The sequence below is a fragment of the Cydia strobilella genome, chromosome 19 (assembly GCF_947568885.1).
Source record: "Cydia strobilella chromosome 19, ilCydStro3.1, whole genome shotgun sequence".
Taxonomy (NCBI): domain Eukaryota; kingdom Metazoa; phylum Arthropoda; class Insecta; order Lepidoptera; family Tortricidae; genus Cydia; species Cydia strobilella.
Window position 1 is genome coordinate 3,700,547 of NC_086059.1, and position 18,159 is coordinate 3,718,705.

The 18,159-nt window shown below is 49.4% G+C and overlaps 1 protein-coding gene across 1 annotated transcript; it reads left to right on the forward strand.

The window, feature by feature from the left end:
* The first annotated feature begins 664 nt into the window (after positions 1 to 664).
* Positions 665 to 16,465, forward strand: LOC134750303 (gustatory receptor for sugar taste 43a-like). Its single transcript, XM_063685465.1, has 9 exons — positions 665 to 845; positions 11,709 to 11,905; positions 12,377 to 12,521; positions 13,026 to 13,166; positions 13,621 to 13,728; positions 14,302 to 14,478; positions 14,954 to 15,066; positions 15,538 to 15,702; positions 16,341 to 16,465. Exons 1-9 carry the CDS (start codon positions 665 to 667, stop codon positions 16,407 to 16,409), a joined length of 1,296 nt encoding a protein of 431 aa, XP_063541535.1. The 3' UTR covers positions 16,410 to 16,465.
* The last annotated feature ends 1,694 nt before the right edge of the window (positions 16,466 to 18,159 follow it).

An 18,159-nucleotide genomic window follows, 5' to 3' on the forward strand; every position in this document is an offset into this window, starting at 1 on the left:
TAACACCTGAACCACGACCAAGGCACTTGTTGCGCAGTCCATATCCATGTTTGATGGAGCGCGCTCGGTAGTTTCCAGGAAAAATTACATTCACTAGAAAATAATCCGCTTTTACTAAAACAGAAAAACTTGATCAAGTTCTGTTGATAAATGTTAGAACCCCGAATTAAATTATGATTTCAACAGGCAGGAGAGACTAATCAAGAAAGTAATAAGGAAAAAAACTGTAAAGAAAAACAGCTATTTGTTTTAATTTATAAAGCGTAAACTTTACGGTATCTGCTTTGGATCACACAAATTAGCAAATATTAATTCACTAAATGGGCTTATTGTGAAAGGAAAATTTGTTTTTTAACTACACTGATTAAAAACTGCCTGTTTGGAACTGCTTATTTGAAATAAAATTCTAAGTAAAATAGCAAACGAATACCTAACCTAATAATGTTCAGTTATCCTGGGCAATGGCCAACGGGAGATAATCTCGTAAATTATGAAATAAATAAAAACCGAGGTAAGTAACAAGCAATAACACTGATATTTGGACAATTGACTCGGCAGCTGGTTGGGTAGTCTAGCGTAGGGAAGGTAAACTTTCGAGTAGAGGACCCAAAAGATAGTTTTGTGTAGGTCCCGAATTTTCTATATTTCATAACAATAAATATTCATGATAATTTTAGCCGATCCCCCTCCAGAATGCGTAGTATCGGGTGCGCTTGCGCTGCTCCTCCGCGCGTCAACATACGCCGGTGTCTGCCCGCTACGCTTCACGCGCACCTTCGACGGCTGGCGCCCCTCTCCCTCCGCCTCCATTGCCGCGGCACAGCGCCTCATCATGACTGTTTTCAGTGAGTATTCACCTATTTTAATTCATTATCATTTCAGCAGATCACCCTCCAGAATGCATGGTACTGTGGGAACACACTACACAAGTGAAGATACATCGATTGACACCGTGTGCTGAGGCTGAGGAACGGTGCGATTGACATACTCCGCGGTTAGGCGGAGAAACATGAAATTGCTCTGATAAGAGCAGTTTTGATTGTCCTGAGAAGGACAGTTGGAATATCCTGCAGCATCTTCGTCGGACTCGTCGTGTCTTCTTTCCAAGCAGCGGGGCACGGCGGACCGACGACACGATGTTGACTCCACAGCGGCCGGCGAGCGAAAGGACTCGCGAAGGCGGGCCACTCAGTTTTATAGGCGCGCCGCGCGCGCCTGCGGCATGTACCAGCGTACCTCCTTATCTCTTGTTTCACTCTTCTATGTAAATATGTCTCTTTCTTTCTTTCCACCATTTTTGTATATAAACCGTGTATTCTGTAAATAAATTCATTCAATTCTTGTACATAGACAAGTGTTTTACTTCAGCTACAAACCTTCTGAACCACCATAGCCAGCACCTTCGCTATAGTGGTGACCACCGACTCTGAACAAGAAGCAAGAAGAGGATCACAACCAAGAAGATGGGTTTTCCACCGACTACGTCAGCTCTCGACACCCAATTCCTCATCGGCGAGATAAGAAGATTATCACTCGAAGTCGCCGAGCTGCGTTCAAGACCGCGCGAAAACTACAGTAACCAACGCTACAGCCGCTCTCATCGCCGTTTCCCGTCGCGTCCACGAAACTATTCGCAATCGCAAGACCGAAACCGAAGCCCACGCAGCCGCAGAAGCTCACCGATGCCATATTGCCATTACCACCGTCGATTTGGAATGGACGCCCAGAAATGTGCACAGCCGTGCAATTTCAGACCAATCCCGGCGACAACAGCAGCACCATCGGAAAACTAGACGTAACGCTGGCTGCGGCGGAAACCGGCGTTACCACCAAATCACACCGCCTTTTCGTACGAGACCGAACTACCAAACTTGTCTTCTTGGTAGACACTGGGGCGAACATCTCCGTCCTACCAAGAACACCCGGCACGAAGGCGCAACCTCTACCTTTTCAACTGTACGCCGCTAACAATACAGTTATTCCTACCTACGGCGAGAAGACGCTGGAGCTTGATCTCAATCTACGCAGACCATTCCGGTGGAAATTCATCATTGCTGCAGTATCGAAGCCCATCATCGGTGCAGATTTCCTGGACTACCACCACATCATAGTCGACATCACGAGGAGACGACTGATCGACGGCAAGACTCTACTATACACGAACGCACAACTCTGTACTGCAAACATACCTACCGTGCGCAGTATAGACGTGCAACAGTCGTACCACAACATACTTGCCGACTACCCTGGTACAACTCGTCTTACCTCCATGAAGCTTAGCCCGAAACACAACGTCGAACATTTCATCGAAACAACCGGACCACCACTTCACTGCAGACCACGTCCGATTGCACCGCACCGCTACGAACTCGTGAAGAAAGAATTTGCCAACATGATGGAACAGGGCCTATGCAGACCAAGCAAAAGCCCTTGGGCATCACCTCTTCACGTCGTACCGAAGAAAAATGGTGATTTACGTGTGTGTGGCGATTACCGACGGCTAAACGCAATCACTAAGCCCGACCGCTATCCAATCCCACGCATACGTGATTTTACTTACCAACTCGCCGGCAAACAAATATTCTCCACCTTGGACCTCAACCGCGCCTACCAACAACTACCAATAGCAGCGCAAGACGTCGAGAAGAGCGCCATTATAACTCCATTTGGTCTATTCGAATTTCCGAGAATGTGCCCCGGACTCAAAAATTGCGGACAGACGTTTCAACGCTTTATTCACGAAGTACTGCGCGACCTTGACTTCGTGTTCCCATTCGTCGACGACCTACTTGTCGCATCGACCGACGAATCTACGCACGAGAAACATCTACGTTCCGTACTAAGCAGACTCGAAGACTACGGTATAACGATCAACCCGTCGAAATGCGTATTCGGACAGCCATCGGTCAAGTTCCTAGGCTACGAAGTCAGCAAAGACGGCATACGACCACCTACCGAGAAAGTGCAAGCAATCATCGACTATCCTAAGCCGAAAAACATCGACGAGCTACGACGATTTCTCGGAATGCTGAATTTTTACCGCGAAAACATTAAAAACGCCGCACAAATTCAAGCACCACTCTGCAAATACCTACACAATGCGAAGAAGCGCGACAAAACGGAAATCAGCTGGGACAACGAAGCCGATGAAGCATTCAACGCGTGCAAAGTGAGCATACAAAACGCCGCTTTGCTCGCGCACCCCTCCCACCACGCCCCGCTAGCAAGTTCAGCGATGCGAGCGACAAGGCCGCGGGAGCTTCACTTAATCAATTCGTCGAAAATGCCTGGCAACCACTTGGCTACTTTTCGAAGAAATTCTCCGACGCCCAGACTCGCTACAGTACCTTCGATCGAGAACTACTCGCAATATACCTAAGTACAAAACATTTCCGAAAAATGTTCGAAGGAAGAGAACTTATGATTTTCACCGATCACAAGCCGCTCACCTACGCATTTACGAAGACTAGCACAAACAACGAATCACCGCGCCGCACCCGTCAGCTGTTGTATATAAGTGAGTTCACAACAGACATACGACACATTCCGGGAACTCAAAACGCCGCTGCCGACGCCCTATCTCGCATCGAAGCCATCGCATGTCCATCTCCTATCGACTACGAACAACTAGCAAGAGCGCAAGAGCGAGATAGCGACACTATTCGAACACTCGCACAGCAAGATAATCTGTCGCTGAAACAAGTCACGATTCCCGGAACTACAACAAAACTGTACTGCGAAACATCAAGCACGGACTTACGACCTTATGTGCCCGAAGAACAACGCCGTGCCGCCTTCAACGCAGTACACAACATAAGCCATCCCGGAATCCGAACATCACGAAAACTCGTTGCTCAACGCTACTTTTGGCCCGGACTAAATGCCGATGTAGGCAAATGGGCAAAAGCATGCGTTTACTGCCAGCGTGCGAAGATCCAGCGACACACCGCAAGCCCCATTTCGAGTTTCCCGCCAACTACAAGGTTCGAACATATTCACATCGACCTTGTAGGACCTCTACCTATTACCGCCAGCGGACATCGATACCTACTCACAATGATCGACCGCGCAACTAGATGGCCCGAAGCGATACCTTTATGCGAGATCACCGCCGAAGACGTCGCTAAAGCCCTATACGAAGGATGGATCTCCCGCTTCGGATGCCCCGCTACCATCACGACCGACCAAGGACGGCAATTCGAGAGTCGAGTATTTGCGTCACTTACCCGCTTACTCGGCATCGAAAGAACCCGTTCAACGCCGTATCACGCTCAGTCGAACGGAATTATCGAACGATGGCATAGAAGTCTCAAGGCCGCACTCAAGGCCAGACTACAAACCGAGAAGACATGGATCGACACAATACCTACCGTTCTACTTGGACTACGAGCCGCACTACGCACAGACACCGGTGTAAGCCCAGCCCTACTCACTTACGGCTGCAGTGTACGATTACCCGGCGAACTGTTAGTACCTGCGCGCGATGACGTCACCATGGACTCCGATTTCGTAAAAAAACTACGAGCGACCATACAAAGCCTAACGCCGACAGCAACAAACCCGCATGGCAACAAGAAACCTATTTTCGTACATCGTGACCTTCAAACCTGTGAACAAGTATTCGTACGAGTCGACGCCGTAAAGAAGCCGCTACAAGCACCTTACGACGGACCCTACCGAGTACTAAAACGAAACGACAAAATATTCACTCTGCAGCTACCTAACCGCCAGACGAATATTTCGATCGACCGCCTAAAACCCGCATTCATCATCGCCGACACCGAGCAAGATATACCTACAACTACGAGTTCAACAAACATACCTACAACTACAAATTCAACGATCGCAACGAATGTACCTACAGCCACAACTACGAGTATACCTACAGCTACAACATCAAATATAACGACGCAACTGACCGTTTCACCGAGTTTACCGACAACACAAGACACCAAAAACGACAACAACAACCAACAACAGAAAAAAGGCATCCTGAAACGAAGAAATGAACAAAACACAACCACGACCGCTCAAGTACCTACAAGCACAACCCGCCGAGGCCGCACCATTCGCCTGCCGGTACGCTTCGCTTGAGGGGGAACCCTGTGGGAACACACTACACAAGTGAAGATACATCGATTGACACCGTGTGCTGAGGCTGAGGAACGGTGCGATTGACATACTCCGCGGTTAGGCGGAGAAACATGAAATTGCTCTGATAAGAGCAGTTTTGATTGTCCTGAGAAGGACAGTTGGAATATCCTGCAGCATCTTCGTCGGACTCGTCGTGTCTTCTTTCCAAGCAGCGGGGCACGGCGGACCGACGACACGATGTTGACTCCACAGCGGCCGGCGAGCGAAAGGACTCGCGATCTCGTTTTTCAATCGCACCTCCGTGAGGAGGGGCGAGACGCCTTACCATCCCTTTGGGGGATTTTTGGCGGTAGCGTGTCGCCGCCCGTTACAACGGGCGGGTCTTTCTTCATTGCCTCATTCTGGGCGTGGCTTCTGACTGGCCGTGATTGGCCATGATGGCCTGTCATGGCCAGTGTTTCTTTTTGATGTTTTTTGGGCCTGCTTGCAGCTTGAGGCTTGCGGCTCCTCTCAGCTGCTGGGGCCCTCATCCTCCTCAGCTGCTGGCACCAGAGTCCTAGGGAGCTGGCGCTGGCGGCGGCGGTTGTCAGGCGGGCGAGCGTGGAGCGGCGCGATGCCCTGCAGGTGATGGTGTCGGGAGTGGTCTGCGCGCTCGAACATCCTGCTCGAGAGGTGACCTATGAAAGCGTCCAGGCTCTGCCATTTCAATCCCTTTGCGATGTCAATGTTTCGCACGTAGCGGGGAGCGTTGACTATAGTGCGTAGGGTCGCATTCTCCTGCGCACGCAGTCTCTTTTTATTGGTATCAGCCGTCAGCGCGTACCAGGCTGGGGCTGCGTACGTCAGGCGGGACCGCACATACGTCTTGTAGATCCCCAGCTTCGTGCGGCGGGGGAGGTTGCTACGGAGCACTGGACGGAGCAGGGTGCGAGCGCATTTGACGCGCCTGACCACCTCGTCCACGTGTGGCTTCATGGTAAGCCGCCGGTCAAGTGTCACGCCCAGGTACTTGATCTGCGGCATCCAGTTGATCTCTTCGCCATGTAGACGGAGAGGCGGCGGGAGTTGGAAAGTGTTCCCGGTGAGCAGGGCCTGTGTTTTCCCCACGTTCACCGACAGCCTCCACCTGGAGAGCCAGTCGGGGAGGACGTCCAGGGACCTCTGGAGTTTTTTGGCAGCGTGCTTGTGATTGATGTCTACGAGGCGAAGAGTGCCGCGTCATCAGCGTAGAGGCCCAGTTTGACGTCCCCGACGACCGGGAGGTCGTCGGTGTAGAGGGCGTAGAGGGCCGGCGAGAGGACACTGCCCTGAGGGACGCCCGCGAGGATCGGGTGCTCCTCCGAGACAGCATTCTCTACTGCCACTCTGAAGCGGCGGTCGGCCAGGAATGAGGCCACCACCTTGATGGTGCGCCTGGGTGCTTCGGTCTTCGACAGCTTGTAGATCAGCCCCTCGTGCCACACTCTGTCGAAGGCCTTCTCCATATCGAGGCAGGCGGTAGCTGTGTGCTCCCTCCTATTCATGGCTGCCGTCATGAAATGGAGCACTCTGGTGAGCTGCAGGGTCGTCGAGTGGCCATCTCGGAAGCCGAACTGCTCCGGTCTCGGCTCGATGAAGGGCTGGAGACGGCTCAGCAAGAGCCGTTCGAACACCTTGGAGAGGGTGCTGAGCAGGGTGATCGGACGATAACTCTCCGGTCTCCCTCTGTCTTTTCCGGGTTTAGGCAGCATTATCACCCGGCCGAGTTTCCACGGTGACGGGTAGTGGCCCGAGCGCATGATCCCATTGAACAGGCGAGTCACTGCCACTATGGAGCGCAGTGGCAGGTGACTCAAAGCCGCGTTCGGGATCGAGTCTGGGCCCGGGGCTTTCCTTGGTTTGCAGCGACGGAGAGTTCGCTGCACTTGGCCGGGTGTGAAGAAGACCGGATCTTCCTCTATCCCCAGCGGTTGTTCAAAGTATCTCTCCAGGTGTTGTTCGACTTCTTGCTGGTGTTCTTCGTTACCGACAGGGTTGGGCCGGAACTGATTGCCCAAGCAAACAGCGAAGATCTCCGCCCTGTCCTCCGCCTTATACTTGGGCTGTCCGGTCGCGTCTTTGAGAGGGCGAATCGAATCCCGCGTCGTGCCGAGTTGACGGCATAGACGGTGGATGGAGGGGACATCACCGTCTATGGACGCGATGTGATTCTCCCAGCTCTCCGCGGCGTGGTCGCTCAGCTCCTTTTGTACCCGCTTGACGAGCTTGTTCAGCTCGGCTCGCAGTGTGGGGCATCTGGTGGTCTGCCATCTCCTCCTCAGGACGTGCTTTCGCTTAATCAGGTCCAGAATCCTTTGTGGTAGGAGAGGGCGTCTCCCGTCACTCTGGATGGTGTGCGAGGCTGTATTGAGCGCGTCCTGGATATTGGAGGTGATGGTGGAGGCTGCTATCTCCACTTCTTCTGCTGTGGAGACCGCCAGGGTCTGGGGTTTCCCCTCCATGGCTTGTGCGTATGTTTCCCAGCAGGTGCGGCGTCTTGTTTTGGTAAAGATGGCCTTAATGGGCAGGTCTTCCAGGGCCAGGAGAACTGGGCGGTGATCCGACGGCAGGTCGGGAAGAGTCTCCTGGTGGAAGGCTGCGTCAACGTTTTTGTGGACCACGAAGTCGATGGTGTCGGCGGTCCCGTACCGATCGTCGTAGTGTGTCGGCTCTTCGGGGCCAGACACCTCGAAGTTGTGGTCCACGGCGGCATTGTAGATGGCGCGGCCAGCTGGGCACTGCCTCTCAGCGTGCCACGCCAGGTGCTTCGCGTTCCAGTCCCCGGCCAGGATGACAGGCATGGGGGGACTGAGAATCTTCAGTAGGTCGCGTACAAGTGTTCCGGCGGGTCCGACCGGCCGGTAGATGGAGAAAATCCTGAGGTCGTGGCCCGAGACTCTGATGTCGACTCCTAGTGCGTAGAAGGAGTCGAGGGGCTGATAATCCACCGGTTGGTGTATGATGGACCTCCGGATGATGACAGCAAGGCCCCGGTATGCAGTGCCGTTTGGTAGGACCTCTTCTTTTCGGTACACTACATAGCCAGGAAGTTTAAGAGCGGTGTCGGCGCGCAGGAGTGTTTCAGACACCAACATCACGTCCACCTCCTGCGCCTTCAGGAACTGTCGCAGCTGCCTGATCTTCGATCGTAGCCCCTGCGCATTCCAGTATACTACACGCAGCCTATTGAATTTTAGGCCGCGTGTTTAGGGTTTCTGTGAGCGCCTGAGCTACTGCAGCGAGCTGCGCCACTAGAGCGGCGAGGTCGTGTGTAGCTGGGGGCGCGATGCTGGTGTCCGGTGCTGGCGTTTTCGATGTGGATGGGGCAGCGAGGGGTTGGGCTGTCGCTGTCGTTGTTGCTGGCTTCTTTTTCTTTTTGGCCTTCTTTTTCGCCGCTTGAGGTCCCGGTCCCGAGGCCTGCTGCAGTTTGCTATCCCCCCTTTGGGTGGGGGGGTTTGCCGGCGCCATCAGAGTTGCTGGCGCCGACTCTTCCACCGTGGGCTTGGCGACTGAAGCGTTGGTTGTGGGTCCAGGGCGGAGCGGGGCCAGGAGGGCAGTCTTCCCGGCTTTCCAGAGGCGGTAGGCCTTTTTGTAGGCTGGACAGTTGCGGTGGTTGCCTGGATGTTCGCCTCTGCAGTTTTTGCAGGTGGCCTTCTGGTTGAGGGGCCTGGTGCACTGCTTGGCCAGGTGAGGCTCCGCACAGCGGACGCAGGCAAGTTCACGATGGCAGCCATGCGAGGAGTGTCCAAAGCCTTGGCAGTTATGGCATTGCGGGGGGCCCTTCTTTCCCCTCCACGCCTCCACTTTTACTCCTCGCACGTGGAGAAGCTCTTTCACCTCATAGAGTTCCGCGTGTTCCCGAGCGGTCCCCACGAGCTGCACGAAGTATATGCAGCCCGGGCGTCCCGCTCTCGCGTTTATTTGCTTGATGTACTCTGCGGGGTGGCCAATCTTCTCCAGGGCGTTCAAGATGCTAGGAATCGGGGTTTTCTCGGGGAGGCCTCTGATGGCCACTTTAAACCGCTTTTCATCGTCCAGCCCGTAGACGTTGTAGAGCGGCTTAACGACGTCGGTGGTCTCCCCCTTCTTCTTTGCTTCGTTAATGGCCGCGACCGCTTCAGCCTCCAGTCTTGCCAGGTGACGTATCACGAGGCGGTACTCCGCCTCGGTGCGCGGTTCGAATTGGATGCCCTCTCCCCTCGGCCTGGTAGAGGGCGATTCTCCGAGCTCCTCCGCGATGTCGTCCAAGACCTTCGGCCAGTTCGGTAGAATTTCGGCGACGATGGGAGGGTATTTGGATGTTTCATTTTTTTTTCTACCCTCAACATCGTCACCGCAAGGCTGCGTTGTATCATTGCTCTTTTTGATACTTTTATTATTTTTTGGGTGCTGCTTATTAGGTTCTCTTTTTTTTTTGGCAGCCTTGCTGCCGTTGGTCTCGTCGCACGCCTCGGCAGAGCCCGAAGGGAGGGCTGCGGCGTTGGCGTAGCTGGGTCCCAGACCCGCGGTTTGGGGCGCGGGGGGCGGGGGTGGCGGAGCTGAGGGTCCCTGCATGGGGGCCTCGTTGATGGCGGTTTCCCTGGTAGCGGGGTGGGCTTGTTTGGGCTGCGGGGCGGCTCCTGGACGAGCGCGGAGTCGCGGGTCAGTCGGCGGCGAAATGTTGTGGCAGACCCTCTTGGGGTCTTGTTTTTCTGGCGGGCTGCTGTCCGGCTTTCTCTTGACCGCCGTAGGTTGAAGGACAGCCGGGTGGTCCTCCAGGAACTGGAGGAACGGGATGTCTTCTGGCAACAACTCGACGTCGTCACCCAGGGCGTGCCCCTGGAGCCTGATGTAGGCCGCCATCCATGCCTCCATGCAAGGAGATATGTAGCCGACCTGCCCCAGACGGAGAACCAGGAAACGGTCACGTTCCAGTTGCTCGTGAGGGGAGAGTCGGTCCTGGGCTTCCCTCGGGAGCGGCGAAAAGGTGCGGCCAGGTTCGGGCGACCGCCAGAGCTTGGGAGAGCCTTCGGCGGGGTCCGATGCAAGGGCGTCTGTGAACTCGGACAGTTCGTCGTCTTCTTCAGTGGCTGCGGGTGGTGGAGAAAAAGCACTTTCCAGGATACCCACATGTCCCGCGGCGGCGGGTTGGTCGGCATCTGTCGGTGTTTTTTCTGCTTTTCCTGCGGGTAGTTGTAAAAACTCGTTTTGTGAACTACCCACCCTATCCGAGGGGACGGGGGGGGCCGCGAGTTTTGGTGCTTGGGCTGCGGGTGGTTGGTGGGCTTCCATTCCGTGGGTACCCGCCCGCCCCGAAGGGGCGGGGGGGCCTTTTTTGTCGTCTTCCATTTCTGGAGTTCGCTGGGTCCTTTACCGACGCATTTCTGCCGGTCCGAACTGCGGGTCCTCTTCCGGGGGCCGGGGCTGGATTCGCAGCAGGGGCTCGCAGCAGAAGGCTTTCCAGGGGTGATCCCCTCCGGCGAGCCGGGCGCGATTCGAGTACCTTTTTCTTTATGAAAAAGACTTGAGAATTAGCTTGGTGCGATTATAGGTGCGTCCGTGGTTGGTTCCGATGGCAATCCAAAGGACTCGCGAAGGCGGGCCACTCAGTTTTATAGGCGCGCCGCGCGCGCCTGCGGCATGTACCAGCGTACCTCCTTATCTCTTGTTTCACTCTTCTATGTAAATATGTCTCTTTCTTTCTTTCCACCATTTTTGTATATAAACCGTGTATTCTGTAAATAAATTCATTCAATTCTTGTACATAGACAAGTGTTTTACTTCAGCTACAAACCTTCTGAACCACCATAGCCAGCACCTTCGCTATAGTACCTATCGGGTGCGCTCGCGCTGTTACTCCGCGCGTCAACTCACGCCGGGGTCTGCCCGCTGCGCCTCAAGCAGACCCTCGATGGTTTGCACCCTTCGCCCTCCACCCCCTCGCTGTGAGTCGCTGCGGCACAGCGTCTTATCATGACTGTTTTTAGTGAGTATACCTACACCTATCATATCCGTTCGTCAACATACGCCGGCGTCTGCACGCTACACTTTACGCGCACCCTCGACGACTATTTGTTAATTTGTAAAGTTAGAAACTACCCTGAATTATATACAAAACGCAAAGATGTAATAGGAACCCGTGAAATGCGTTATAAGAATAAACTCTTGCTACCAGCCTCACGACTTAAGATGCTCTCAACCGGGCCTTTCGTAATGTCGATAAAAATATACAATAAATTGCCGGAAGAATTAAAAGAACAATCAAGTGAAACAGAATTTATCCGCAAGCTAAAACAATTTCTATTGACCAAATATTATTATTCTCTAAATGAATACTTAGAAGAAATTATAACTAATACCTAGAATTAAGTGAAACCTAGATTTATTTTATAATTATTATGAAAGTGCTTGTCTCCTTATTTGCTGCACCCAACAGGGTACATAATACGATCAATAATTATATTATATTCCATCTGACCTGCGTAACCATTATGTGCAATAAATGATTGATTGATTGATTGACTGGCACCCCTCTCTCCAGAATGTTGGGTTTCTACGTGCGTAAAATAAACTTCCGAAAAACTGCTTTTTTTTTCATTTGCAATCTCACCTTCCAGATGCCGTGATGCTGGCAGCCTTCATCCTGGACATCTGCCTAGAGCCCGAACAGAGGATCCGCATCGGCGAGACGACGCTGAAGATGTTCGTGTGGTGCTCCGACATGCTGCTGATGATGATGATCGCTAGCGTCGCCGTCTACATGGCGCCAGAGAGGATGCACCACCTCGTTCACGTGCTGGATCAGTTGCGACAGGTATCAGATCTAGCCAAGATGACACTCGTCGACGATTATTTTGTTTCCTTTTCTTTACTCTACCTATTTTGTAAGCAAGAAAGTGATATAAATAGTCGTCCCACCAAAAAAAATCGTGTAAAATGTTGCCAAGCCGACCATATGGCTCGGACTGCCAAAAAATTATCAGATCTCATGTAGAGCCAACCTGCTAACTCTACACGCCCTAACTCACAAACTATACACCTTGGTCAAAATATGCGGCTCCCACCTGTGGTTGTCGCCGCCGCCGTCGCGCAAAGTCGTGGCCGAGCCGTAAGGGGCTAATAGAAGCTGATAGCGACTCACCTGAGTCACCTGCTGGAAAGCCGAGAGGCTGAGATGTAGCTTCCTGCTTCAGTTATAGTCTATTCACTCTTGCACTAACGGGACCATACTTTATAATTATAAAAGTAGTAGTAAAGATAGTTATCTAAATGTTATTTGTTCCAGGTCAGCACAGAACTCAAAATCAATCCATCGGCAAGGAGCGAAAAGTTCAAAAGCATTACTATTGTCTGCATACCTTTGTGGGCGGCTTCCATCTTGATAGCTGACTTTTATAGTTTTTTGTGCCCCTTAATAGACAGCAAAATGTGTAAGTAGTTACTCTTACCTGTGATCGTAAGAACTATTATATAATCTGTGCCTGTGAGCCATGGAATGTAGGTACTCTCCGAGCATGCACGCTCGACGCTGAAGTTCGCAAATTGCGGGCATCTTTCTCTGTCACTCTAATTACGCCTTATTTGGAGTAAAAAAGAAAGATGTCTCCGAATTGCGAACTTCGGTGTTCGCGGTAGACCCTCTGATGCCCACCATCGGCACCACCATACATTTGACTTAACCAATGTATGTGAGTCGATGTCAGTGTAGAGAATGACTCACGTTAAAACGGTCCGGGTCCGGGCCGAGGCGTCCGACACTATTTTCTATGACGGTTAATCAGTGATCACGTGATGCTTTAGAAAACAGAAGCGTTGTAATAATTCAATTACGGCATTGTAATATCTGTACATTTACACCTATGGAGTCCATAATTGCATTGTAAAATAGGAAGACAACACCCACCAAACTGTTATGAAAATCGTTTAATTCGCAGGGTACATAATGTGCATGTACGGGCCATATTACATAGGAAACCTGATGGGAGTTCTGGTTCTTCTGCAATGGAGCTGTGCCGTACTGGCCGTACATGCCGCCGTGGTTGCTGTGAATGACGAGCTGGCAACGTTGCGCATAGGTCAGTACCTGCCAGTTGACTATAGGCACTACGTGCACAGAATAAATAATAGTACTACCGTACAGAAAGGAAACTTCCTACAAATCCAAAGTTTGACAGGGGTTCAGGGTCGAATCGTGCTGTCCCTTTCTAATATATGGCACTATCCCTTTCGGCTATTTAGGGTTGTCAAAATTCAAGTCATTATCTTATCTGTGGCCGTGCACGCAACGGGACATCAATCTGTGCCAACCCTAATAATTGCTCGGAGCAATGCTGAGCCGAACGCAGCCGAGTTTGTCCGAAGCGAGGAGTTTCGCACCCCTGCTCCATGGGAAACTTTATGCAAGTGCCGTGCCATATTGGCCGTGGTTGTTCTTAATAAGTCTGTATGGTACATTACATTATACATTCAATTTGGAGAAAGTCATAAAGAACACTACACATGAATTAATTGCACGGTTTCATTTCCAAGCTAAGTTCGAGTTGGAGCCAACTACAGCATTGGAAGACTTGTTGAGACCACTGAACTCTGAACGCAACACACTGGTCGACTGCTTCACAAAGCCAGCGAAGACTCCAGGTAAGACTCCAATCTAGTAGTACTCATTTACAGTGGCGAAGCGTGAACTAATCTAGCCGTGGGCGAAGTCGCACCTGCGAGGCCCTTTTCTTTCAATGTGTGCAATGCGAGGCCCTTTAGTGCGAGGCCATGGGTGAGGGGCCGCTTTGCCGACGCCTAACTACGCTACTGCTCATTTATGTGGTCACCGTTTATCATAGCTAAGTTAAGTCCACTTACTGTGATGAATGGGCAATCATGGAAACCTACACTGAGCAGGGCCTGACATAGTTTTGACCGGTTTTTTTTAATTATATGCCCAATCATCATATCGCCCAGATGACCACTAGATTAGTAACAAGAACTAAATAGTTCGCCCTTGTTAAATCATTTCCGATGTGCCTGAGTTAATTACACTTGGATTCGTAATCATGGAACTTAGTCATGCAAAGGTTATAGTTACTTAATGGAAAAATCTTTTTTTTTATTGAAATAACTCAGAAATTAATCAAGTATTTAAAAAAATGTTTAATCCTTAGTGTGGCAATTTCCTCCAAAGATAACTCCCAAAAAAAACAATGTTTTCCTTTTCAGGAGACTCCATGACCCTGTCACAAGCGCAAGCCACCATTCGCTGTCTTGCTCTTTCCCACGAACGTATAAGCGAGCTCACGAGACAGCTAAACGCGTCCAATGGCTTGTTCCTGATGTTCGTGCTCATGTCTACATTTATTCGGCTGGTGGTGACTCCATACTACCTTCTGCAGAGATGTAAGATCATGTTGTCTTACTTTCTCTCTCAGAGCGTGCGACAGCTTAATGCCACCAACGGGATCTACGATTAGTACCAAGGTCATGCTGCTATTATCAACTCGGTGTGACCCCTTGGGATGAAAAAAGTTGTCTTGGCATTCTCCGCTGTCCGTAACCTACGTATAGTATTAACCTATATATAGTTCATTCGCGTTCAGAATGCAATAGAATCATCATTGTCCGCCGGCGTAGCCACCGCCAATCAAATAGTTCCTAATTAAAAAGTCAAGTTCACTGTACTATGTGACCAGTAGAAGGCATATTTTCTAATTAGGAACGATTTTATTGGTTACTAGCATCGCTAGGCCGGTGGACTTATGATTTTACTGCATTGTTAACGCAAACGAACTATACCCCCACAATGCCTCTGGGGGTTCTGGCCCTCAAGTTGAAAATCACTGATATATAACTAATGTAACGACGTTTTCCGCAGTTGACCATGGTGAAAGGATCCTGTACGAGTTGCTAATACAAATCAACTGGAGTCTGTTTCACGTCATCACACTCCTCTTGACGATAGAACCTTGTCACTGGACACAGGAGCAGGTAATTTGCATTCAAGCTTAACGCTTACACCTACTCTACTCTAGTCTTTAGACTGTCTCTGTATCATTATATTGCTCGGACTGGCTCGGACAGCAGTCACAAGACGAGCGCTTCTGGACAACTGAGTGATATATCAATATCTATAGGAGCCTGCTTGCCTAATCCCATGTATTAGTAGGTACTTTTTTTTGGCGAAATTCAAAATTCAGCATTGGCTGACTTTTTAGAAAAAACTAGGGAATTGGGGTTCGTCCAATTCCCTGACGATATTTTTCTTCAACTAAAAGCTATAATCTTTAAATATAACAGCCATAACAGCGATTGAAGAACATGCTTTTGTTTACCGTATTCTTGGGCAAAAAAATTCGAGCTTAAATTAGTTGTTCAATTGGCAATTTACACCTATTACAGCTGTTTGTTATACAAATACTAAACTTCTCATATTTAATATTATAATCATGTTACAATCAGAGGGAGCGCACCCAGATCCTGCTAAGCCACCTGATGGTGCACCTGGCCCCGAAGTGCGAGCGGCTCTCGAAGGAGCTGGACCAGTTCGCCAAGCAGATCCTACTCAGCAACGCCAAATACATGCCACTCGGTGTCTACGCGTTGGCGCGGCCGCTCATGGCTACGGTATGTTTTTCCATATCTCGGGACCATGTGGTCCCGGACCTTTGGGAGGCGTGCGTGGGACCGAAGCCAGCACCGCATCGGTCCTATAAGACAAGTTTGATGTCATGTAGAACTCATACTGGAAGACTGGAACCCATTCACGGGTACAACAATAGATAGTATCCGTAAACCGGTCTCAGCAGGTATTGTAACAAAACTGGAAAGAATTAAGGGCTGTGAATGCAGTCCGGACACCTGCCAGAATAATGCTAACACACGTTATCGAGGCAGGTGGTGACTTGCCGCTAACTAGATGGGCCCCTGAAACTGCCGTCGGAAAGACGACCAGGAGCAACAGCTACAGTACCTATGTTTATTCTTAAGTACAATATCCTAGTCATACTTGAAATTGACAATCGCAAAAGTCCAGGATACCCAGAAGCCACATGATGGAAAAACCTAGAGAATCATAACTGTATAATTGTCTGCATACCTACTGTCGAAAACATAATTATTCATAGGCCCGACTCCAGACGAACTGGGAAGATGCACGGTGAAAGATGAGATCTAGTCCTCTAACAGCTCTCCAGAGCTCGATAAGCCGATTCAGGGCCAGAGTTTAATCGGCAAACTAAACTGAATAGTTTTTTTTATTGCAGATTTTGGGTGGAGTAACGACTTACCTGGTGATAATCATCCAGTTTCAGAAGATCTCTGACCAACTTTAAGATTGAATCGAAATCAATATTAAAACAGCACATTTTCTTAAATTAGGCACATCACACGAGCTGATCATTTTAAATTTAAAATCAAATATTCTGTGACCATGGCGATATATCCATACAAAAATACAGGTGCCATAGACCATAGAGATTCAGGAACTGATTTACTAAAAAAAACCTCGTGTGTGAGGGCTTTTCCTGACTTGGCAGTGCGACATCACTTGACATCAGTTATCAATATTTATTATCAATAATAACTAGATTGGCGCAAGCTCGTGGGTTCGTCTCTCTCCCGCGTAATCTCGCCAATCAGTATTTTTATGATATAGGAGGCAAACGATCAGACGAATCGCCTGATGGTAAGCGACTACCGCCGCCCATGGACACCCGAAACACCAGAGTTGTTTGAAGTGTGTTGGCGGCATTTAAGATAATACACTCTTTTCTGCATTGCTAACTCAGGAAAAGGCCTACAAAAAATATAAAACTAAATAAATATAATAATAAATGTTGTTTGAATAGTAATATGTGTTATCCTTCACGTCCCATCTGGCCCCTGTTTCACAACGGAGACAATTACCTCCTTATAGTAGCATCATCATAACTCTTAAGAGCCTGGCTCTTGTCGGTGGAGTAATCGCAACTCCTAATAGTGGCAATTCGAAGTATCTTTTTGGGATACCGCCGTTTAGCCAAAATATTTTTCGCCAAATTTCACTTCCCAACAAACTTACGGCATTAGTTTCATTTCCCAAATGAAATTTTAGCAAGTTTTTTACTTCGCAATCATTTCATTTCCCAACCCCATATTGCAAAATGAAAATGACGTACTAGGTTGGGTTAGGTTAGGTTGGATTATGAAAATTTGCGAAATGAAATTTTGTCAAATGATAATTTGCGTAAAATAGTTTGGGAAGTAATACTTCGGGAAACGATTTTTGGCAATACATTAGTAAACCATATATTTACGCTAAGTACCATTACCGTTATTCGTTATCGACCCAGAAATGGACAGAAATTTGTCAGTGTCAGGTGTCAAGTGTCACCGTGATGAAATAGAGCCCCGGACTTGCCTTAATAATAGTATATCGTGATATTAAACAAGATACTACACTAGAAGTGATTCTATCAAACGAGACCAACAGGATTTTAAATTGTCCACTACATGTACTTACATATGCCTAAATAACTGACATGACTAATTGTAAATTTCATTTCTTTCGCCCCTACAATCATTAATTAGGGGATGGATTGCAAATAAAACTACCAATATTACTGCACACAATCTAAAAATTCCAAAAAACAATATTTATTAAATGTTTATACTCATTTTAAAACTAATTCCACAAATCAAAAGTCTTAATTATTGTCATAACTGAACGACGGACTATCCCCTTCCACATCATAATTGTCTATCCTATCCCCCTCTTTGTCCATATCTTCCGTCCCCTTCTCCTCGTAGCGCTGCGCGTTGTCATCCGTGTCTTTGCCGGCGGTGCTCCCGCGTTTCTCTCCCTCGCTCTCGTAGTATTCCCCTTTGTTGTCCTGCTCTTGCTGGCCGTAATGGTCCTGCCCGGCTTGTTGTGCTGCTTCTGTAAAATAAGGTTATATATCAGAATAAAAAGCGTGACTCTAATGTATAGAATATTTTATTGTAATACGAACACAATAGAGACGTACCAGTGTCATCTTTGTCGTCGTTGTAACGGTCTTCGGTGTTGTCACTGTTAGTTTCTTGTTGTTTTTCCTGATATTC